This window comes from Eptatretus burgeri, chromosome 17 (assembly GCF_056783735.1).
Source record: "Eptatretus burgeri isolate ZD-2024b chromosome 17, Ebu_testis_v1, whole genome shotgun sequence".
Lineage (NCBI taxonomy): Eukaryota > Metazoa > Chordata > Myxini > Myxiniformes > Myxinidae > Eptatretus > Eptatretus burgeri.
The window spans coordinates 6,668,499-6,693,033 of NC_140977.1; the positions used below are offsets into that span (position 1 = coordinate 6,668,499).

Sequence of the window (24,535 nt, forward strand, 5' to 3'; positions counted from 1 at the left end):
AGCCACCAGCACATGTACACTGGTGATTTGAGCAGTGAATCAAACACCTGTTGCCATTGCCAGGCAGTTACCACAAGAGCACCTGAAAATAATTATTTATTTATATCAACACAAATTTCTACAAATCAAATGAACCACCGTCTATTAATATGATGGAAACTATGTATGTATCATCTACTCAGACTCCGAGAGGATTTGACCTGGGATGCTAAAACTTTCAGGTTGTCCCCCACCGCCCCCCCCCCTCCTTCCACCATCTCCCATCAACCATCACCCACACGCAACACCCACCATCATCCCACACCTAACTCCCCACCACCACCACCATACCCCTACAACCATCACCCCCACAATACCCACCACCATCCCACACCCCCCTCCACCACCATCCCCCCACAACCAGTCCACCACCACCCTTCACAATCCCCCTGCCCTTCACAATCCCACATCCACGAGGGAGGGACATCAACACCTCACGGACATAACGGTGGGACGCGGCATGGACAGAAATGGCGTCCGGGGAGAGTATGAAACGGGACGATCCTGTGACATACAAGATACCTGGTCCGCCTGCGATGGTGGGAAGATGCATTCATTGCCTATTTTGTCTGCAGTGTCCGATTGTGCCTGGGCAATGCCTGTGATGTCGAGTGATGATGGGTATTTCTGCTCAAGCAATTTATTAATTATTACAAAATCCCTCCCTTGCTTATAAATCGTTAATTGAACGGAAAATCAAACCCTAATGAATTGAAGTGATCATGTGACCAGCGTTTTCATCTTCACGAACACTTCCACCTTCTTCCACTGAATCGCTCGCATAAGGCTCGAAACGATATGAAGTTGTTGATGGTTTAGTTAAAGCTTGCCTACCTAATCCCAGATGGATATGAACAGGAATTCTAAGAGAGCAGATCTTTGGAAAAACCATTCTTATTAAGAACCTTGAAAACTTGCAAACATTCACCGATCAGGAGTACATGGTACATCTTCGCAGAAAAATGGAAAAGAATAGGAACAGGAAAAGTAGTTCAACGGGAAAATGAACTCTGGTTTCACAAATTTCTCTGGATGACACAACACTCCTGAGTCCTGATGTCCTTATCCTGTGTATGATGACATACGTACACCCGATGTCCTTATCCTGTGTATGATGACATCCCCACACCTGATGTCCGTATCCTGCATGCGATGACATACGTACAACCAATATCCTTATTCTGTGTGATCACACAAACACACACATGTATATATATATATATATATATGTATACACACACAGTATATACAGTGTCAGTGCCTTCAGAAAGCATTGAAACCCCTCAACTTTTGTCACATTTTATTGAGTTACAGCTTAAATTTAAAATGGATTGAATTAAAAAAAATTGTCACCGATCTACATGAAATACCCCAAAATGAGAAAGTGAAAACGTGTTTTTTGAAATTTTTACAAATTAATTAAAAATGAAAAGCTGAAATGTCATGCGTCAATAAGTATTCAACCCCCCTCCCCCCCTCCCCTCCTCCGAGTAAATACTTTGTAGAAGCTCCTTTAGCAGCAATTACAGCTTCGAGTGTTCTTGGGTATGTCTGTATCAGCTTCGCACATCTGGATTTGGGATTTTCTCCCATTCTTCCTTGAAGATTTGCTCAAGCTCTGTCAAGTTGGATGGGGTACGTCGGTGAACAGCAATCTTCAAGTCTTTCCACAGATTCTGAATGGGATTCAAGTCTGTGCTTTGGCTGGGGCACTCAAGGACTTTCACGTTCTTGTTCTGAGGCCATTCCAGTGTTGCTTTGGCTGTACGATTGGGGTCATTGTCCTGTTGGAATGTAAATCTTCGCCGCAGTCGAAGGTCTTTTGCACTCTGAAGCAGGTTCACCTCAAGGATTTGCCTGTATTTGGCTCCATTCATTGATCCCTCTAGCCTTACAAGTCTCCCAGTACCCGCCACTGAAAAGCATCCCTATAACATGATGCTGCCATGTCCATGCTTCACAGTATGGATGGTGTTAGATGGGTGATGAGCTGTGCTCGGTTTCCGCCAGACGTCGCGCTCTGCATTCAGGCCAAAGAGTTCAATTTTCATCTTGTCAGATCACAGAATCTTTTACCTGATGCTCTCGGAGTCTTTCACGTGCCTTTTTGCAAACTCCAGGTGTGCTGACATGTGCCTATTTCTCAGAAGTGCCTTTTGTCTGGCCACTCTCCCATAAAGTGCTCCAGAGATTGTTATCCTGCCGGCAGGTTCTCTCATCTCAGCCGAGGAACTATGTAGTTCTGTCAGAGTGGTGATTAGGTTCTTGGTCACCTCCCTGAGAAAGGTCCTTCTTGCCCGGTTGCTCAGTTTGGTCGGACGGCCAGCTCGAGGAAGAGTCTGGGTAGTTACATATTCTGTCCATTTCCAAACAATGGAGCTCACTGTGCTATTCAGAACTTTCAACACTCTAGAAATTGTTTTATCCCTTTCCCGAGATCTCTGCCTCCTCACAGTTCTATCTCGTGGTTCTACAGACAGTTCCTTGGACTTCGTGGTGGAGTTTCTTCTCTTGACGAGCACTGTCAACTGTGAGACCTCATATTGAAAGATGTGTTTCTCTCTAAATCAAGTCCGATCAATTGAATTGGCCACAGGTGGACTCCAATCAAGTTGTGGAGACATCGCAAGGATGATCAAAGGAAATCGGATGCACCTGAGCTCAATTTGGAGTGTCATAGCAAAGAGGTTGAATACTTGTTGATGCAAAACATTTCATCTTTTCATTTTTAATTGTTTTCACTTTGTCATTATGGGGTATTTTGTGCAGATCAGTGACAATTTTTTTTGTCTTTAATCCATTTAAATTCAAGCTGTTACTCAACAAAATGTGACAAAAGTTGAGGGGTTTCAATGCTTTCTTAAGGCACTGTATGTACCCCTGATGTCCCGCATGGAGACATACTCCCATTTATGTTCTTGTCCAACGTGCAATGACGTATTTATATACCCCTCATGTCTTTGTCCTGTGTGTGATGACATACATAAAGCTTTCACTACACGGTGGAAGATGCAGTTTGGGAAGGGGGTTGTGGCGATAATAAATAAACCCTGGTGTCTATTGTAAAAAATAATAATTAAAAAATGAGGAACCTCAGCTGCAGTCTGCTGATATTGAAAAATTATGAAGGCGCAGAAGATAAAAAATGTCCTCTGGGAAAAGTGCGACAAAGTAAACAGTTTGTTTGTTATTTGTTTATTTGTCTGTTTGTCTGTCTGTCTCTTTGTTTGTTTGTCCGCACAGAACTTTTGTGTTTTTCTCTGCAACCGCTTGTCGGATTGAGAAGAAATTTTCACCATAGGTACAACTACTCATGTAGAATGTTTTAATGGTAATTATGATGTCATAGGTTACGTGGTGTGGCAGCCGTGTTGGAGAAACGGAAAAACTTTGGACCTCTGTATCTCTGAAACCACAACAAGGAAAAAATTGAAACTTGGCACATGGCAAGTACTCCTCATGGGGAATGAGTTTGATTATTTTTTAAGACATCATAATTGCATATGAAGAACGCTACATCTGATCAGTATGAAAATTTTTGAAAGTCATCTAGCGATAAAATAGTGCACAAAATTTTTTTGATGACATCATCGGTCACGTGTTTCGGCAGCGATATTGTTTCTTTTTTTTCTTAAACCTTCAAAAATCTTCTCTGAAATGGCTGAACAGATTGAGGAAAAACTTTACACATATTTACTTTACACAAAAAAACGACCCATGAGGAACAAAAAGTTCACACACATGGTGTTATACATCACATGGTTTGGCAGCCATATTGGATTTACCCACAAACATATAAAAAATCTTCTTCTCCAGAACGGCTGGACAGATGGAGGCGAAACTTCACACAAATGTTCCCCAAAGCATGCGTGTACATGATTGTTAAGGAATAATTGATGTCCCATGGTTGAATTGAAGAAAAACATTAAATAATGTTTTCGCTGGAACTGCTTTATCAATCGATGTGAAACTACAGAATTGTGATCTAGTAGTGATGCGGAATATAAGTTTTAAATTTCAACTTGATCAAACACATGGTCTGGCAGCCCGAATTATTTAATTTTTAGATCTGGGTTCTTTTTGGTTTATTTATGGATTTTTTGAAAAAGGCTCATTTGGCTGTGCCTGGATGGGTTTGAGAGTCGAGGAGTCGCAGCTGAAATGTGAATCCTATCCACATTCCTCCTGATGACTTCATTTTTGCTTTTTGCTTGTTTGGGTTCCTTCTGGTTACTCCAATGCAGGACTATTTGGTTTCCCATTTGATTTGAATTGAACTTTTTTTAATCCCATTCTAAATTCAATTGAATAATAACAAAAATGTCATGGGTCAGGGTCAGATGTCCAATCAAAGCGGGGTTGCATCAAAGCAGGATGTCTTGGTACCCGGTCATTTCTGGCAGCAGTTATAAAGTGGCATTTATAGTTACTCGTGCATGCCCGTACGTGTGTGGCCGTACATGCAAAAAAAAAAAAAAAAACTTTCAAACCACGTGCCAGAAACAACAACCACACAGGCCATTCCTTCGCTGTCGCATGCCCGTACGTGCGTGGCCGTACGTGCAAAAAAAAAAAAACTTTCAAACAACCACACAGGCCGTTCCTTCGCTCTCGTAAACGACGACTGGATTTGGGTATTGTGTTTATCTATAAATGCACATAAGAAATCGAGAAATTATTAGAATACAGTAAGTCATCACTATCCGGAAGTGGTGCGTGCCTGTACGGAATGTTCATATGCATTCCGCGAATTATCGCTTGCATTGAAGTAACAACTGTTGTGATACTTACATATACAGAGTTAATTAATATCCAAATTAAAATCAAGTTTACCTCCCTGTCTTTGCTGGCCATGCCATTCGCTGCCATTGACCATTGCCACTCCTACGCCATGGTGAGGCGACAGGATAGGATTTGTAGGAGACCTGAAAGTACAGTCATTAGGTATTCCATGTTCGAATTGTTTTAGTTTTAAAATAGTTAAAAAAAAAAAAAGTTTGCAAAGCAGACCACCAAAATGAGATGTATTTCGTTGGCAAGCATGTTGAGTAGAGCTGAATTCCTTAACACTTCCAAAGGCCACACCGTTTTGACACTTGGAAACAAAAAAAAAGTTGTGCACTTTTTTTGATAAATTATTTTCGGACAATTTTCCTTCAATAAATAACTAATAATAAAAATTGTCTACATGTACACACCTTTATCTCGTTAGCACCTCTTCATAAACAATATTGCTGAGGAAACAGCGCTTCTTCTTTGTTTCCTCGTCCAGGGCAAGAATGCGGAGGCTGCTGGATCTGCCAATGTTTTGATGTCCTCACTGTCCGGAAGTTGGCATATCACAGTTTCGATTATTCGCAATTTAGTTTTAATGGCCAATTATTCAATTAGCGCCAACATATTTTGCCTTTTCGCAATGTCATCGCAAGGAAAAACACAAAGAGAAGAGAAGAGAAAAAATAAAAATAAAAAAACGTACGTGCAAAAAAAACAAACAAAAAAACTTTCAAACAACCACACAGGCCATTTCTTCACTCTCGTAAACGACGACTGGATTGGGGCATTGTGTTTATCTATAAATGCGCATAAGAAATCGAGAAATTATTCGAATACACTAAATCATCACTATCCGGAAGTCCGTACGTTGTAACCCGTAATGGGGAACACGGCTGAGGTTCTCTTCCCCATCAGCCACGCCTACGCAGCAACGTGTCTTGTCATTGGTTGGTAAATAAATGGCCATAACTTGGGAAGCACTTGTCCGATTAATATAAAACCTTGAAAAGCCACATCCACAGGGCCCCGGCAATATACCTGGCAAGTTTCAATTAGATCGGACCAGCGGTTGTCGAGAAACAGCGGTCACTCACACTCACACACACACACACACACACACACACACACACACACACACACACACACACACACACACTGCTGGAATTATAGATAGATGTCTTATTAATTACGTAACACACCAGTACACGAACACCACACAAAATACACCACAACAAAACTACACAAAAACCACACAAAACAAGTCGTGGTGAGGGTCTACAATCTCTGGTTGCTATTTTTCTTGTTTATTCATTGATTTAGCCTTGTATTGGAGAAAACATTGAAATGCAATCCGATGGAAAGTTCCCCAGGTACCGCCATCACTGCCGACCCTCAAATTCCTACATCGTGGGTCGCCCTCTGTGACGTCATAGGACGATATAGTCAATCAGATGGCACGGTTAATTGCAGGGCGCAGTCAATCAAAATGGCACGGTTAATTGTATGGTAAAATGACATGGTCAATTGTAAGGTATGGTCAACTTGGAAGGTATGGCCAATTAATTAAGGCCTGGTTAATTAGTTAATTGTAAGGCACGGTCAATTGTAAGAAATGCTTAATTGTATGGCATGGTTAATTGTGAGGCACAGTTAATTGTAAGTAATGGTTAATTGTAGAGTCAATTGTATGGCATGGTTCATTGCAAGGTGTGGTAAATTGGGAAGGCACGGTTAATGGTAAGAAACAGTTAATAATACAGTTAATTGTATGGCATGGTTAATAGTAAGGTATGGTTAATTGGATGTTCAATGGAATGGCACGGTCAGTTTGGAAGGCAGGGTTAATTATACAGTTAATAGTATGGCACAATTAATTGTATGGTCAATTGTAAGGCAGGGTTAATTATACGGTTAATAGTATGGCACAGTTTATATATGGTCAATTGTAAGTCAGGGTGAATTATACGGTTAATTTTATGGCACAGTTAATTGTATGGTTAATTGTAAGGCACAGTTAACTTTTTGGATAATTGTAAAGCATGGTTAATAGTAAGGCTGGGCTGATAATACGGTTAACCGTATGGCATGGTTAATTGTATGGTTAATTGTCAGGCACGGTTAATTACACCGTTAATTATTATGTGGCATAGTTAATTTTTTGGATAATTGTATGATAAATTGTATAGCTTGGTTAATTGTATGGTAAATTGTACGGTAAATTATAGGTTAATTGTATGGCACGGTTAATTGTATGGCAAGGTTAAATTTTTCGGATAATTGTATGGCACGGTTTATTGTATGGTCAATTTATGGCATGGTCAATTATATGGTCAATTGAAGACATGGTTAATTATACAGTTAATTGTAAGGCATAGTTAATTGTATGGTTAATTGTAAGGCACGGTTAATTATACAGTCAATTGAAAGGCACGGTTAATTATACAGTCAATTGTAAGGCATGGTTAATTGTAAGGCACGGTTAATTATAGTCAATTGTAAGGCATGGTTAATTGTAAGGCAGGGTTGATTATACGGTTAATCATATGGCATGGTTCATTGTATGGTCAATTGTAAGGCATGGTTAATTGTACGATATGGTTAATTGTACGATATGGTATGGTATATACGATACCATATCGTATGGTTAATCTCCGGTTCCGGGTTTGGAGCGTCGACAGGTCTCCCTCAGGGTTCTCTGCTGACAATCTCAAAGTTAAGTTTCCGGTCATTATCTGTCCCGTTTTAACTGTTTATTCTCTCACTTACATGTTCCTGTGTGTTCCTAGTTCAGTTTTGTTTCAAAAATCATGCTATTTTGTGAGATTTTGTCGACCTTGTCTTACCGGACGCTTGAGGCCTACCCTTGAGACTTGAGGCCTACCGGTTCCCCTCGGTGTACGATCGTGTTTTGTTTTTTCTCCCCATTACCTTCAATTTCTATCTTCCCCACTTTCCTAACGTCCCCCATCCCTCCCAACTAATCACTCTATTTTGTATCTTAAATCAAAATAATAATAATAATAATAATAATAATAATAATAATAATAATAATAAAAACGCTACCTTTCTCCTTCCTCACTCACGACTCTCGATTATTCTTCTGCTTCTGCTTCCTCTTCTTCTTCCTTTTCATCTTCTTCATCTCCTCTTCCTCTTCTCTTCTTCTTCCTCGATTTTTTCTACAACACTTCCATGACCTAATCTGTTGAAAACTCTCTCAAACATTAATAATAATAATAATAATAATAATAACAATAACGATCTCTTATAATGCTTCATCTTCCTCCTTCACACGTGTGGTACTATTTACTGTATCATAATGCACCACTCTTCTCCCATTTAAACAGACTGCTCTCGATTCGACCTTTCCTTCATACTTTGCCTAAAAAATCCAACTGTTACAACGTTTCTTCTCTCCATTCTCTGGATTCGCCTTTATTGCATCCATCAAGAATTGTGTTAAATCGCATCTCTGACCGAAAACTTTAAAAAACCCCAGTTTGCTATGAATGTTCGCTTTCCATCAACCATTCTTTTTTTCCAACTTCAGTGCCAACTCACCCCTCTCACCCCTCACTCTCAAAGCAACCATCCCACTCTTCTCCCTCCAAGCCTCCTTCTCACCTCTCTCAAAAACTCCCCCCTCACCTTTCTCCCACCATTCATCCCCCTCACTCATCCTTCTCAAAGTTGCCCCGCCCTTCTCATCCACAAAGTTGCCTCCTTCCACTGCGCTCTCACCTCCATCTCTTCACTCCACCTCCTCAAATCCTCAACTGCCTTCTTCCCCCTCTCTTGTACCCCCTCTCCCACAGTACCACAGAGCCTTTTCTCCTCCTCATCCGGCCCCCTCCCCTAGCTATTCTGCAATCCCCCACACTCTTTCAACAACCCTCCTTACTTACCCCCCTCGTCCCTTGTCCTACCCTCCCCCTCCCCTCCCTCTTCATTAAAAGTGTGGACCTCAAATATCCGTGGCCTTCGCTCAAACCTTTCAGATCTTTCCATACAGGTTGCCACTGACAAACGAGACATAATCTGCGGAACAGAAACTTTCCTCCCCCAAGACGTGTCTGACTCCCAAGTATCTCTCCCTGGTTACTCCCTCCTCCGGTATGACAGATAGCCTCGTCCTGGTGGAGGAGTTGCTCTCTTCATCAAAGACTATTCCTCACTCTCCATGCACTGCCCTCACTCCCCCACACCCCCAGGAATACCTCTGGCTACGGCTTCCCCTCCACTCCAACCTCATGTTTATATGTGTACTGTACCGTCCACCGAACAGTGATGACTCCATCTACACCTCACCATCTGAAAAAATGGACCAACTTCTATCTTCTCATCTAATCTGTTTCTCAAATCTGTTTCTGGTGTATGTTCCCCCTCCATCCCTCCCTTACCTCAAATGGCCGCACGGCTGATACCGCATGTGAAAAAGCTGAATGCCTAAACTCGGTGTTTGCAGCTAAACCTTGTGTCCAAAACCCATCACTTTCTCTACCCACCTTACCCAGTCGCGCCCAACTGTCCCTGGACTCTGTGTCCTTTTCTCCTGACAAGGTGGAGAGCTTGCTGTCAAACCTCGACTCAGATTCTGCAACCGGTCCAGACGGCATCAGCCCATGTGTCGTCAAAGCCTGCTCTTCTGCTCTTGCTCACCCTCTCCCTGTTCTATTCACCCTCTCATTTGCTCAAGGTCATCTGCCATCTGCTTGGAAATCAGCAAACATCACTGCCCTGCACAAAAAAGGTGCAAAAACAGATCCCTGCAACTACAGACCAATCAGCCTTCTCCCAATCATCAGCAAGGTTATGGAATCCATCATCGCTTCAGACATCAAATCCTTTCTCTTCTCCAATGGCTTGATTTCTGATCATCAATTTGGTTTCAGACCAGGTCACTCTACCCTGGATATGCTGCTTCTGCTCTCCCAACAATGGATGGAAGTCCTCAATGCCAGACAGGAAATCCGAGCCGTATCCCTGGACATATCACGTGCTTTTGACACAGTCTGGCACCCTGTCCTGCTCACCAAACTCTCTTCCTATGGTATCCAAGGCCATCTCCACTCATGGCTCGCAGACTTCCTCTCCTGTCACAGTCACCGTGTGGCCCTAAATGGAGTTCTTTCATCCCCTCTTCCTGTCCAGGCTGGAGTTCCTCAAGGTAGCATTCTGGGCCCTGTTCTTTTTCTGGTTTTCATCAAAGATCTCTCCGACTCTCTGGAAAATCCTCTATATCTCTTTGCTGATGACTTCACCCTCTGCCGTACCATCGGTCATCCCTCAGACCGGCAAGCAGCAGCTTCTTCGCTCACTGCAGATCTGGATAAAATCACAAACCGGTTCAATACGTGGAACATGTCTTTCAATCCGGACAAATCTCACACTCTCACTATGTCTCTTCGAAAGGACCGTTTACAAAACCCCCCCATCCACTTTCTCAACAATCCTCTGGAAGAAGTCTTTTCTTTCAAGCTTCTAGGTCTCACTATCTGCCATGACCTTTCCTGGGAAAGTCACATTTCAAACCTCGCCTCCAAAGCCAGTTGCCGACTGGGAATCCTCCGTCGTGCAAAATCCTTCCTCGGCCCACCTGAGCTCCTGACCACTTACAAAGCTTTTGTCCGCAGCCTGATGGAGTACTGCTCTCCCTTCTGGGCTGGTGCTCCTGCCTCCCACCTCTCTCGGCTTCACACTGTAGAAAGCAAGGCATTTCGGATCATTGGCATCTCCCGCAATGAGGCTGAGTCTTTGGTCCTCTCATTCTCTCACTGCAGGTTGGTCGGTGGTCTTTCTGTCTTCTTCCGTCTCCTCTCCAGCCTCACCCCCCCCTGCTCTCTCTGCGATTTGTCCCCACCACATTTCCGCCAACAACCCCCTTCTGGTAAAACTACCAAAATCACGAATCACTGCTCACCTTCACTCCTTCATTCCTATTTTTTCCCGCCTTTGGACTAAACTCCCTCACTCTATTCATTCCCATTCTTCCCTCCAGGCCTGCAAAAGAGCTGTTCACCACCACCTATCATCCCCATCCAAATCCTCGATCTTTTCTACCCCCGATAATCCACCCAAGCCCACCTCCTTCAAATTCCCTGCTTTCCTTCCTGAAAGTCCCTGTAATGTCCATCTTCTATTCCCCATGTTCCCTGTCCCATCCCTCTCCCTTCCACAGATCTCCTAATGTCTCTGTTCCCCACTATTTTGTCCTTCCCACTCCCTCCCCTCTTGTCTCATGTCCCGCATGTTGTGTGTTGTGTGTTAGCTCTCACATGAGCCTCGACAAGGTATACAAGAAAATAAAAAAATTCGACGTCATGGTTAATTGTATGATACGGTAAATTGTACGGCATGGTTAAGTGCACGGTTCATTGTACGGCATGGTTAAGTGCACGGTTCATTGTACGGCATGGTTAAGTGCACGGTTCATTGTACGGCATGGTTAAGTGCACGGTTAATTGTACGGCATGGTTAAGTGCACGGTTAATTGTACGGCATGGTTAAGTACACGGTTAATTGTACGGCACGGATAAGTGCATGGTTAAGTGCACGGTTAATTGTACGGCACGGATAAGTGCACGGTTAATTGTACGGCACGGATAAGTGCATGGTTAAGTGCACGGTTAATTGTACGGCATGGTTAAGTGCACGGTTAATTGTACGGCATGGTTAAGTACACGGTTAATTGTACGGCACGGATAAGTGCACGGTTAATTGTACGGCACGGATAAGTACACGGTTAATTGTACGGCACGGATAAGTGCACGGTTAATTGTACGACACGGATAAGTGCACGGTTAATTGTACGGCACGGATAAGTGCACGGTTAATTGTACAGCATGGATAAGTGCATGGTTAATTGTACGGCATGGTTAAGTGCACGGTTAATTGTACGGCACGGTTAAGTGCACAGTTAATTGTATGGCATGGTAAAGTGCACGGTTAATTGTACGGCATGGATAAGTGCATGGTTAATTGTACGGCATGGTTAAGTGCACGGTTAATTGTACGGCACGGTTAAGTGCACGGTTAATTGTATGGCATGGTAAAGTGCACGGTTAATTGTACGGCATGGTTAAGTGCACGGTTAATTGTACGGCATGGTAAAGTGCACGGTTAATTGTACGGCATGGTTAAGTGCATGGCATGGTTAAGTGCACGGTTAATTGTACGGCATGGTTAAGTGCACGGTTAATTGTACGGCACGGTTAAGTGCACGGTTAATTGTATGGCACGGTTAATTGTACGGCATGGTTAAGTGCACGGTTAATTGTACAGCATGGTTAAGTGCACGGTTAATTGTACGGCATGGTTAAGTGCACGGTTAATTGTACGGCATGGTTAAGTGCACGGTTAATTGTACGGCACGGTTAAGTGCACGGTTAATTGTACAGCATGGTTAAGTGCACGGTTAATTGTACAGCATGGTTAAGTGCACGGTTAATTGTACGGCATGGTTAAGTGCACGGCATGGTTAAGTGCACGGTTAATTGTACGGCATGGTTAAGTGCACGGTTAAGTGCACGGTTAATTGTACGGCACGGTTAATTGTATGGCATGGTTAAGTGCACGGTTAATTATACGGCATGGTTAAGTGCACGGTTAATTATACGCATGGTTAAGTGCACGGTTAATTATATGGCATGGTTAAGTGCACGGTTAATTATACGGCATGGTTAAGTGCACGGTTAATTATACGGCATGGTTAAGTGCACGGTTAATTATACGGCATGGTTAAGTGCACGGTTAATTGTACGGCATGGTTAAGTGCACGGTTAATTGTACGGCATGGTTAAGTGCACGGTTAATTGTACGGCACGGTTAATTGTACGGTATGGTTAAGTGCACGGTTAATTATACGGCATGGTTAAGTGCACGGTTAATTATACGCATGGTTAAGTGCACGGTTAATTGTACGGCACGGTTAATTGTACGGTATGGTTAAGTGCACGGTTAATTATACGGCATGGTTAAGTGCACGGTTAATTACACGCATAGTTAAGTGCACGGTTAATTGTACGCATGGTTAAGTGCACGGTTAATTATACGGCATGGTTAAGTGCACGGTTAATTATACGCATGGTTAAGTGCACGGTTAATTATATGGCATGGTTAAGTGCACGGTTAATTATACGGCATGGTTAAGTGCACGGTTAATTATACGGCATGGTTAAGTGCACGGTTAATTATACGGCATGGTTAAGTGCACGGTTAATTGTACGGCATGGTTAAGTGCACGGTTAATTGTACGGCATGGTTAAGTGCACGGTTAATTGTACGGCACGGTTAATTGTACGGTATGGTTAAGTGCACGGTTAATTATACGGCATGGTTAAGTGCACGGTTAATTACACGCATAGTTAAGTGCACGGTTAATTGTACGCATGGTTAAGTGCACGGTTAATTGTACGGCAAGTTCGAGTTGAAAACAACAACAACAAAAAAAAGAAACCGATTCACATCTCGATCACCCAAAAACTTTGTGTACGTGTTGTTGGTGCCCGAGATGTCTTTGTCGAGTTAATTTCTCATATTCTAATTGCCTTTCCGACAACAAGGCATTAACGCGCTGCCTCATTAATGGATTGTGAAATCTTCGCCACTTTCCAGACTGCAATGGGGGTATACAATCACATCAGAGACTTATCCACATATTAAAACAACATTTATCAGTGAGTGACACTCTCTCTGTTTTGCTTAATGTTGTATCATAAAATCGTTAATTGGTTGCGTATAATCAAGTGCAGCAGTAAATATCGTTTCATCCATCGGGCCTTTGGGAACACTTCTTGCTAATGGTGTTTTTGTTTTACTTTTTCTTTTGCAAGAGCATTGCAGGAGAGATTTGAGCGTCGGAAGGATAGTCAGCACCCGAGAAGTACGTGCACTCGCTTCGTAAATGTTTACCTGGGTTCGAATCCCGACTCAGCTGTAAACTGCCATCCTGGTGTTTCGCAGGCAGCAAGGCGAGTCATCGATGTGTGTGCCGTCTTTCTTACGGCCGGTTAATCCGGCTTCCCGTCTGCTAACATTCGTTGGTGGCTGGTAGAGTGTGCCAGGACCTTGACGAAGTTCTAAGTTCCTGTTCTTTTCCCGGAAGATTCTCAAAAACCACTTGTCTCTGGAAGAGATGGAATCACCCGCATGGAGTCCTTCTATGAACACCATCAAACACACCTGGAAACAAACGGATCGGTTGCCATGAAAACGCTCATCTCAGCCAAGTAATACCCAAGAGCTGCAACAAGATGGACTCCACATTTCGTAAAATCTACATCAGGGTGTGATGCCTCCACGGGTTCAAGCGCCTTGTGATAGTAAAGGTCCATGCTATATGATACTAATACATGGAGAACATTTACTTATGTTTGCATCACAGAGTTTTAGTTTTTCTTCATACAAGGTCGAGGCTCATGGAGGAGCGAGAACAGAGAACGGATCAGGACACAACAGAACAAAAGCAACAGAAGAAAGAGAGGGGGGGATACCAACAGCAGGGTTGAGGGACAAAACAGAGAGAGACTTGGAGAACGAAGGGATGAGGGGAGGAATGATGGGTCGGACAGGATACATGGGGTGGACAAGATGGATACAGAAGCAAACAACCAGAATGATTCGCACGTTCTTCTGGGGTTGGTCGAGGGAAGTTTGTGGCCCACGTTTTTCATGAACCGGCTAACCAGGCCTGACGCTCGACTAAATGGTTTGGGCAAAAAGTTTGTAATTTGTTCATGGTACAGGCGATAGCTCACCTCCTATTTACGAAGGACACCGTAGGATCTTTAATGCCCACCAATACCGTTGAAATGAAATGTTTAAATTAAACATTTTGTGAAGTTTAACGTTGTGTAAACGAAAGTTTATTTACAATCACTCGATCAGAGATGTTCATCAGTTTTCACCCCTGTCTGTCTGTCTGCCTGTCTGCCTGTTTGTACGTCAATTGCCTGCAGGTCACAATTTTAAACCAATCTTCATGAACCTTCACAAAATGGTAGAGTTGGTCATAAGCAAGAAGCCGATTGATTTTGAGGTCAAAAGGTCAACATCGGCCAACGGTCAACAACTTCGGTGCAATTTCTAAAATCCTCACTTTTCGTCCAAGTGACTTAAATTTTGAAGAGGATTTGTACACCAGGTCAATTAATTCAACCACCAATTGTTTTTGAGGTCAACATAAGCCAAAAGGTCAAAATAGACCAAGGTCAACAACAGCTAAGGTGGAGTTCCCAAAATCCTCACTTTTCATTCGATTGACTTGAAATTTGAAGAGGATTTGCATATTAGGTTACTCAATTATTTTTATGGTCAAATTCGTTTTCGGGATTTCGCAGGCATCATTGTCTGCATAATGTCTTTGTTTGGTTGTCTGTCTGTCTGTCTGTGAACAGGATATCTCAAAAAGTTGTGGATGGATTCAAATGAAATTTGGTGGACAAGTGTGTGTGACGAGGACAAATTGATTCGATGTTGGTGAAGATCCAAATCCGGATCCGGATTCGACAGTTTTCTTATTTTCATCGGTGATTCTTCACCGTTGTTGAGAAATTGAGCCAAAAACGATATTTCAGAAAAGTTGTGGATGGATTATGAAAAAAAAAACTTGGTGGATGAGTTGGGTGTATGACAAGAGCAAGCTGATTTGATTTTGGTTCAGGATGTCATGGGTGCCTTCGTTATGACGTCATAATTGCATACATAGAACACCACAATCAATCAGTATGGAAATTTTTGAGGGTAATCTCAGGATAAATTGGTTAATAGAAAAAAAAAATTGATGGCGTCATCGGTCACATGTTTCGGCAGCCATATTGTTGTTTTTTTAAAAAAATCTTTGATTCAAAGTGCTCAAGCAGGCACTCCAACAGAACAGAGTGCTTGGCACCGCTTAGCAACATAGTCGTCTCCATGGAAACAATGCCATATATAGTGGTACTGAACAAATGCTGTCCAGGCCGTCGTTTTGAGTTTTACTCGATCCTCTTGTGACAACTTCCTCAAACGGATTTATGGTGTTGGAAGCGGCTTTCAGGTACGAGGAAGAGGGAAAGAGAGAAAGATAGATAAATGGGGAGTCAGAAGGAGAAACTCCCGACCAAGCATATTTATGGACCCTCCCATTGTTGGTGAGCGGCTAGGCGAGCAGCTTGCAAAGCAGTTGATATGGAAAACCTAGCTTGGAGAGCAACAGTAAGCCACTTGCTAACGGAACACACCCCTGGTTTGCACTCCGGTGGCATTTCGTCCATGACCTCCAGACTTTGAGTACGAAAGCCTTTGTCATGGTTTCTTTCATACTGCGTACACGGGATGCCACACCAAGCACTGAGAGATTAATTCTAACCAGGAGAGGTAAACAAATCATCATGTGGTTTGACAATGCAAAAAAGGCCTGGCAAGTTTGATTCTCACAACAAGGTGGAAATTGCTTTGAGCGACACAGTGAAGCCAACATGAGAAAACAAGATTTGTAATAAGAGTCGACGAGCCAATAATAATCAGTCGGCCGATCCATTAAAGAACCTCGGCCCTGGAAAAGGCCAGTTACAGACGACGTGACACCTGAAGCACCAATCAAAGGAGTAGACTCCATCTCAGACGGAAGAGCAAAATTTTGGCAGCAATCCTTATGGAAACAGCACATTGGACATTTCACGAAAAGTGGTGCGTTGCGACGTCGCTCACAATGTCGAGGAGGTCGACACAAATACCATAACATAGCCAATTTTGTTGCCACAAACATTTACTTTCACGCAGTTATCATATCATACCATATATTATTACCCCTCACATGCGAAGCGAGAAGTGGGTTCAGCAATTGGTTCACTTTGTCTGTCTGTCAGTGGGTCCACAAACATCACACATGCACAGAGAGGAGTGAAATTTTTTTTCCTGTCTGCCTTTATGGCAGTTTAACAACATGTAAAATCATTCCAAACAGGAAACTTGCTGTTTTTTAAGGACGTCATAAAGGACACAAACAACAGGCACTAAGAACTAATGTTACGTGTTAAATAAGGTGGTGTAAAAGATACTGCATCAACGGTGATATGTTTCTGGAAAAAAATTTCTACAACCTTTAAAATCTTTATTTTATTTCAATTTAATTATAAACTTGAACACTCGAACACAAATCGCCTTTTTGGCACTTTCAAAATCCTTCCCTCGAGCAGTACTTGGACAAAATATTGCAGCATTATTTTTACGTCATCACGACCGATCGAATTTGCCGCTCGTAGACCCCACCCATGTCATTGTTTCTCAAGACTGTGTGGGGTAGTGGGTTCAATGAACTCTCTAGTTATACAAGTGTTTGTTTGTTTATGCATTCCCAAATACAATTTCAATGCATTCCCGAATCATTTGAAAACAGGTCGTTGTACTCGGGAGGGGGTGCTTTACAGGGTAAAATAAAATAAAACTACAGCGAAGTCGATGGCGTGCCATCGCAAATCACCATGCTTCCCACCTAAAGAAAGGATGAAAAATGGCAAAAGGTTCCACCAGGAATGACCCAACATCAAATTTTGAGTATTTTTTTTTTCTTCTGCTTTGACCCCTGTGACCTGGGGTATGAACCGAAGGTAAAATCCCAAAAAATCGTCACATATTTCATGTGTCCTCCAATGTTGATTGCATATACAGTTTCATAAAAAAAATGTGCCTGTAATTGCTTTTTTTTGGTATTTGACCTTTTGACCCTGACACAGGGTGCAGGGCCAAAAATGATACTGCTCTAGGACCTTCGTGCCATGTGGTGATCATAACTACCGAGGTTGGTGAATTTCTGCCCAACCGTTTAGGAGATAGCGTGATGGAAGGACGGACAGACAGACAGAGCCGATTACAATTTCTCCCCGATTTTTACAAAAACAACATGGGGATAATAATTAATTCATACTCCCGGAAGTGGTGGAAGCCGGTACCACATGTAGTTATCTTCTTAATAAAATACGCATTTTGGTGTCTCTGTCTGTCCATATTTTTGTACGCAACACATTCAGTGGTTACTTATCTACTCAAAACCAAACTTCACAGGAGTACTAAGGGTTACACGATGGAGGTTGTAGCAATTTAACTTCCCCTCATCCCTAAGGGGGACTTGCACCATGCACGAACTCCATGTTGAGGTGTATAATAGGTTATCATAGCTCTCATGGGGCACACCTTCTAGATGTAAAAGATATTAAAACCACAAATGTTTCGGTGAATTCTGTTCAACGTACATTTACATTTTTTAAACTGGAAAAAGGTTTTGAGGAAACGCGACGTGATTAAGGCATTCTACACTTATCGCGCCTCCCTCAGATGAACGGACCAGAGCCGTCTCGACTTGCTGGACCTCAAGATAAGAAGCAACGATCTTCAGCGAACAAAGCTGCTTATATGAGTCTTCATGCGTTAATGATGGAGGTTGCAGCGATTAAACTTGCCTCTCTCTCTCCAAGGGGGTGTTCTACCTTGGGGAGAAGGGGGGGGGGGGAGTCCATGTTAAGATAGCTAATGATGGCGTTCTTCCAAGGCCGCGTCTAATAACAAAATTAATAATAACACTAATGATAATAGCATAATATGAATGTTATTACAAGTCAGCATTAATATTAATTATATCCTCTCTCCTTAAAGGGATTTTCCTCCTTGGACAAACACCGTGTTGACATGGATAAATAGCTTACCATGGCATTTTGTGAGAAGGAAGAGGCCCACCGGAAGTTTTAATGATTGCCTTTTTAAACAGTTGCTACTGCTGTTTAACACTAACCTGGAAGAAATCTGGAGGAATCCCGACATCCTTGAGGCATGCTATGCTTATCGCGTCCACCACAGATTAATGGAGCAGAGACAAGATGTACTGTCATCTACATATCCCAGACAGGATAATAGTAGGACCCTTCCTGTCGCTGCCGTAGGGGAATGGGTGGACTAGCTCAATAACATAGTCCATCACAGAAATGGGGGGGGGAGGGTTAATGGGTTCATAAGGACTTTGTTAATTACAAGTACTTGACTCCATAACAGCAGAAAATGTTCGGATATTCCAAACACCAGGGATGCAGAGTTCTGAAGATCCTGACAACTTTATCAATGTGATCATGAGAATCAATCATTCATTCAATTCCAAAAAATTGTGGTAATTAATAAATAAACAACAGGACACATGGCATGAGTCCGACGGAGGCAGACACCGGCACAGCACATACACAATCCTATATATCCCAAAGGGGGTGTGGGGAAGCAGGTTCACACAAAATACCTAACGGGCCCTCGGCCATGGCGTCAGACTGGCAAATGGCGGGAAAATCACGAATGAGACACGGAGTCTGTCAAGAGGACCAGACAATGAGGATGATGCAGCACATCATGATCATGGTGGTTTTCAGAGTGCCAACAGTCACACTGTGCACTCCACCGAGCTGTCCTAACTTTGGACCTTCCTTTTTTGTATACAATGTCGAGGTTCGTGGAAGAACGAGCAATAAAATAAAATAAATGAATGACTTTCCCGGAATAACCTTCCCAACATGCCACATGACCTCGTTTGCTCCGCATCTTCCCGAATAGCCACGAGCCAATCACGTGCTACCAAGAAGGCTGTATTCCACAGGCCAGCTCTTGGGGTGAGTAGGGATGGAAGTCAGCCATTTTGTCTGTGTTGCAACATACATGCTGTGTGTGTACTGTGATTAGACGACATGCCACCAACAAGTTCTACTCCGCAGACCAAGCCTCGAAGGCGACGCGGGGATGGAAGTCAGCCATCTTGTCTGACTGCAATGTACATACTGTATGTGTGTTGTGATTAAATCACGTGCCGGCAAGATGATTCGACTCCGCAGGCTAAGCCCCGAAGGCGAGGCAGGGGGTGGATGTCAGCCATCTTGTCTGTACTGCAATGTACATACTGTATGTGTTGTGATTATATCACGTGCCGGCAACAAGGCTCTGCTCCGCAGGCCAAGCTCCAAAAGCGACGCGGGGGTGGAAGTCAGCCATCTTGTCTGTGCTGCAATGTACATAGTGTGTGTGTGCTGTCATTAAAACTGTGTTTTGTTTGGACTATCTGTGTGTTTAATGTGGAAGAAAAGACATCTGACACGTTCGATTCCGAGTCTTTATTCCTTCCTCTCCATCCCGGCAATAAAACGATGAACCCAACGTTCTGAAATTGGTAAGCGGACTGCAAACGAACCAAAGCTAAACCTCCTCTGAAACCAAAGAAACAAAAACCTGACTATCTAGCACTGGCTGGATTTTTTTCCCCATACCTCCTCTCTTTTTTTCCCCTTTTTAGGGCTGGAACCTCATGTCCCCTCACCGGATCCCCCAGTGCAGTTTATAGTCATGCTGGGAATCAAACTCAGATTGAGCAACTCAACACCGAGTGCAACAACCCCCAATGTCTTTGACAGATTGAGAATTCCTTCCCCACTTCCCAGCACACTTTGAGAGTGTTTCACCACGTATTCCCACAATCTTTTGCATGATATAGTGGCCAAACGATGATGTGCATGGAGTAGGGAAGATTTGGTGGTGGTGGTGGGGGGATCTGGGCAAGTGTGTACATGGTGCATTCAGGGTTAGGGTTAACATTTCCACCATAATTGCTTACGTAATGAACAGATGGCCCCTCACATAAAACATTCCAAGACTGTACTTGGATAATGTAGCCGTATTGAAGCAGGACAATGTCTTCGGCCAAGCATCGTGTCTTACGTTGATTGAGATTTCAACTTCCATGTCTTCCAATACGTAGTGTTGATAATAGGAGCGTGCAGTGCATCATCATCCATTGCGGTTCGTGAAAGTGAAGAAGAAAAAGCGAATATAGCCAACTGGGACCAGGAACATGCGCAGGGGTCCGAGCCGGCTCGCTAGCCATCCGTACGAGCAGATGGTCTGTCAGACATGAGTGCCTACCCTTGCAGAGACAATCAGGCATCTTCACATGTCCGAGGAGTGAACCGGTCCGCTGTGGCTGTGAGGTTAACTTATTAACTCCCCACAACCCCACACCCCCACTTCAAAACAAACTCAGGCTTTCTCCTACGCACGATTTTAAAATCTCAGTACAGGATCATAAATAGCAAATGTTGTGACTGTGGTGCAAGAATGAAATACCTGCTCTTAAACGAAGGGAGTTGATCCACCTGGATCAGGATATGCGAGGAAACTAATTATATGGCTCCAATGTGCCATCAACTTAGTGTACTAGATTTCCATAACGCCGTGCTTAAACCATTAAATTAATAAAACATAACATCTCCGGGCAGGAGAACTGGAGCACAAATAGCCTTCAATTGTCGAGATATCCCGTGGGGTCTATAGCCCGTGCACGACATAATTGCAAATGGGACAGTTGTTTTTACATCTCCATCTTTAAGGATGGCATGCTGGAAGAATGCACTACAGTGCCTTCTTCCAGCAATATTCTGTTAAATTTTATCCCGTCGAAGGTCGGGTCGAGGCTGGAGCCGGTCGGAGGTCGGGCCGAGGCTGGAGCCGGTCGGAGGTCGGGCCGAGGCTGGAGTGGGTCGGAGGTCAGGCCGAGACTGGAGCTGGTCGATGGTCGGGCCGAGACTGGACTTGAAGGCTGAAGTCGAAGTTCGCACCAAGACTAATAAAACAACTAGAGCATTCTTTGTTATCATGCCACTCCAAGTTCTACCGTAAAATCCCATGTGTTTCCTGCAAAAGGTGTTGCATCGTGGACCACACCTGCCATTTTGAGAATGGAAGTCTCATCCACACTCACCGACTGATGAAAATCTTCCATTGTATCTTACTCAAGAGAAACTCTTTGGGTCGATAAAGTGGTTTATCTCAGTTGTTCTCGGTGGGAGTTTGGATCTCTCATTGGTTGACTTCAGCAGCCATTTTGTTTTTAATTTACTTTGATGGTTACTTGGTCATTGTGCACACGGGACTAGTTGAGGTCAGTGTGACCACTCCTCATTTTCATAAATGCCAAGGTGAGCCAATGAAAAAAGCCAAGAATTCACAAGGTTTTGGAAAAGTGATGATAATAGAAAACCTCTACACCCAGAAAACCTATAGAAAGCCAAGATGCCAAGGTGAACAACGATTAGCCAAGATCTTGTGAAAAAAGCCAAAGAGAGGTCACACTGGTTGAGGTCACAAATGTGGTGCTTGTAAAGAGTTGTGCCTCCATATGTCTCCCCTGCGGATAAAGGCCTGGCCTAAGTCCGTGGTTGGTGTGGCGCTGGTCAGAGGCATAATCAGTTTGTCCAACAGAAGAGAAACCACGAGACCTTGATAAGGTAGAAAACTCTTTTCGAAAACCTAATAAGAGGCCTCATGGTGAACTTGTGCCTGCAGAGGTAAGAAAACTCATCACGAAGATGTCTAGCATAGGTTGGAATCCCCACCCAGCTATAAACTGTCATCCTGGCGTTTCACAGGCAGGGTGGTTCATCAATGTGGGTGCTGTCCCTCGTATGGACGTTAAACTGGGCGTCCCATCTGCCAGCATTCGTTGGTGGACGTTAAAGATCTCACGATGTCCTTGATGAAGCATCGGCGAGTTATCGCCGGCAGCATGAGCAAATTACAAATTCCTGCCAAAACTACTACTGGCAAGGCAATGGCAAACCACCGAGTATAACCCTTACTCAGGAAGCTGCTTCGGCGGCACTGATGCCCTGTGAAGAGTATGATGATACACCAGGGAGAGATGGTGAACCTACAGAACGTTTCATCCCATCCTACCGATTCCCTATGGGAGGAAGGTCCATGGGTGACAGCCATGACTGTGGTATCTGAATCGTGATTATCAAAGTGGCCACAAAGCAGACAATCAATGGCGCTTGTGACTGTCAGCCACATCTGTCAGCTTGTTTGTGACTCACAATTTGCATCCAGCAACACTCGGGTATTCACGCCATTTAATCTCGACTACAAATACAAAAGTAGATCTTCATTGATGGCCCCGAGCATTCGCCCCTTCGATCCCCTAGCCAAGGAATGTTGTTATCCCAAGCCTTTCACAAACTGGATCTCATTTGGACAGGAATTTGTCATTTGTTTGGGCTTCCGGCTATAACATGCCGACTCTTCGTGAAACACACCGCGGGATCATCATAACGTCCGCCAACTAATGCCTGCAGATGGGACACCCAAATTAACAGCCATCCGAGGGGCTTTATGTGTCCTGCCTTCGAAACACCAATACGACCATTTTTGGTCGGGTCGGTAATCGAACCCAGACCAGCTACCTGCACGGCTGCGCACCATCCTTTTGGACATTGAAACATTCAACAGGACAATCACATTGACCACTGTTTCCTCTGTGTGCATGGAATACAAAAGGTTTGTGAATGGTCGACTTACATCGACGATCCGGTTTCTAACGCCATTCAAATGAGCGTTTGATTCGTTAACAAATTAACGGTGTCAGCGGCAAAGTCTTTGCACACACTGGCCCAGGGTCAGGCCCGTAAAGTCCACAATTAATAGAATAATATCCACAAAGTACTAGATACTGAAGATTTAGTGTGACATCTCGTTGTCAAAGAGACAAGACTTTGGAGGCCAAAAAAAATCCAAAACCTTTTACAAGCAAATGAAGAAGAAGAAGCTATCTACAGTGATTGTTTCCATTGTGAGTAATAAGAACGCGCACGTAAATGCCGAGTGTTATTTTTAAGTAATGGCGCCATCTGCTGATCGGTTAGTTTGTAAAACCAGCTCTTCTGGAAGCAGTGGACATGAACAGTGTGTACGTAAGAATCGATATACTCATGGGCGCACGACTTCAGGTAGTGTATGGAGATTCGTTCAGCGATTGCCATGGATCACACAAGGAACTTTGACACAGGTCATTTGGTCCATCATGCCTGCGTTACAGCAACCCGAGAAAGAATCACCGATTCCCACGCAAACTACCTGCAAGTGCTGCCAATATCCCTGGTACCCCTCTATCTCCAATGCTTCCAGGTACCTACACTACCGGTCAAAAGTTTTAGAACACTCCCATTTTTCCAGTTTTCATTGAAATTTAAGCAGTTTAATGTTTCAATGTACTCTGAAATGAAAGCAAAGAACAAATAAACAATTGCAGGTAAAAAAAGAAGTCATGGAATCGTTTTGTTGAACAAAATTTAATCTAACTTTTTGACTCGTCAAAGTGGCCACCTTTTGCAGATATAACAACCGAACATACTCGTGGCAATCTTTCGACAATGGAAATCAAATATTGTTCGTTAAGTTCTTCCCAACACTGTTGCAGAAGTTCCCACAAATGTGTTGCACTTGTTGGTTGCTTTGCTTTCACCCTTCTGTCCAGTTCATCCCAAACCAGCTCGACGGGGTTTAAGTCTGGAGACTGTGCTGGCCATTCCATGATTTGAAGCCTACCGTCTTGTTCTTTTCTTCTAAGGTAGTTCTGACATAGCTTGGAGGTATGTTTTGGGTCGTTATCTTGCTGTAGGATGAACCTCTAACCAACTAGGCGAAGACCAGAGGGTATTGCATGGTGCTGCAAAATGCCGTGGTAGCCCTTTTGGTTCAGGGTGCCATTCACTCTGTGCAAGTCGCCGACTCTGGATCCAGCAAAAGAGCCCCAGATTATCATGCTTCCTCCTCCATGTTTGAGAGTTGGTGTCACACACTGAGGAACCATCCTTTCACTTACTCGACGGCGTACAAAAACCCTGCGTGATGAACCGAAGATTTCAAATTTTGATTCATCGGTCCATAA

The 24,535-nt window shown here is 43.5% G+C and overlaps 1 protein-coding gene and 1 long non-coding RNA gene across 6 annotated transcripts in view; both read right to left on the bottom strand.

Annotated features, from left to right (window-relative positions):
• Positions 1-411: 411 nt before the first annotated feature.
• LOC147009180 (uncharacterized) lies at positions 412-8,622 on the bottom strand. Its single transcript, XR_015053063.1, has 4 exons — positions 7,879-8,622; positions 5,238-5,359; positions 4,873-4,964; positions 412-1,182 (listed from the first exon to the last, which is right to left on the bottom strand). It is a non-coding gene; the product is annotated as an uncharacterized LOC147009180 (long non-coding RNA).
• A 5,317-nt stretch (positions 8,623-13,939) lies between these two features.
• GGACT (gamma-glutamylamine cyclotransferase) overlaps positions 13,940-24,535 on the bottom strand; it is a 121,299-nt gene continuing 110,703 nt past the window's right edge. For 3 of the 5 annotated variants that reach the window (XM_085863137.1, XM_085863139.1, XM_085863138.1), the window contains one exon: positions 16,544-18,274. In XM_085863137.1, the coding sequence (XP_085719263.1) occupies positions 18,213-18,274 (62 nt within the window). In that variant the 3' untranslated portion in view covers positions 16,544-18,212. Of the gene's footprint in view, positions 13,996-16,543; positions 18,279-24,535 lie in introns of those variants that run through there. The other 2 variants (XM_085863143.1, XM_085863140.1) reach the window with 2 other exon arrangements.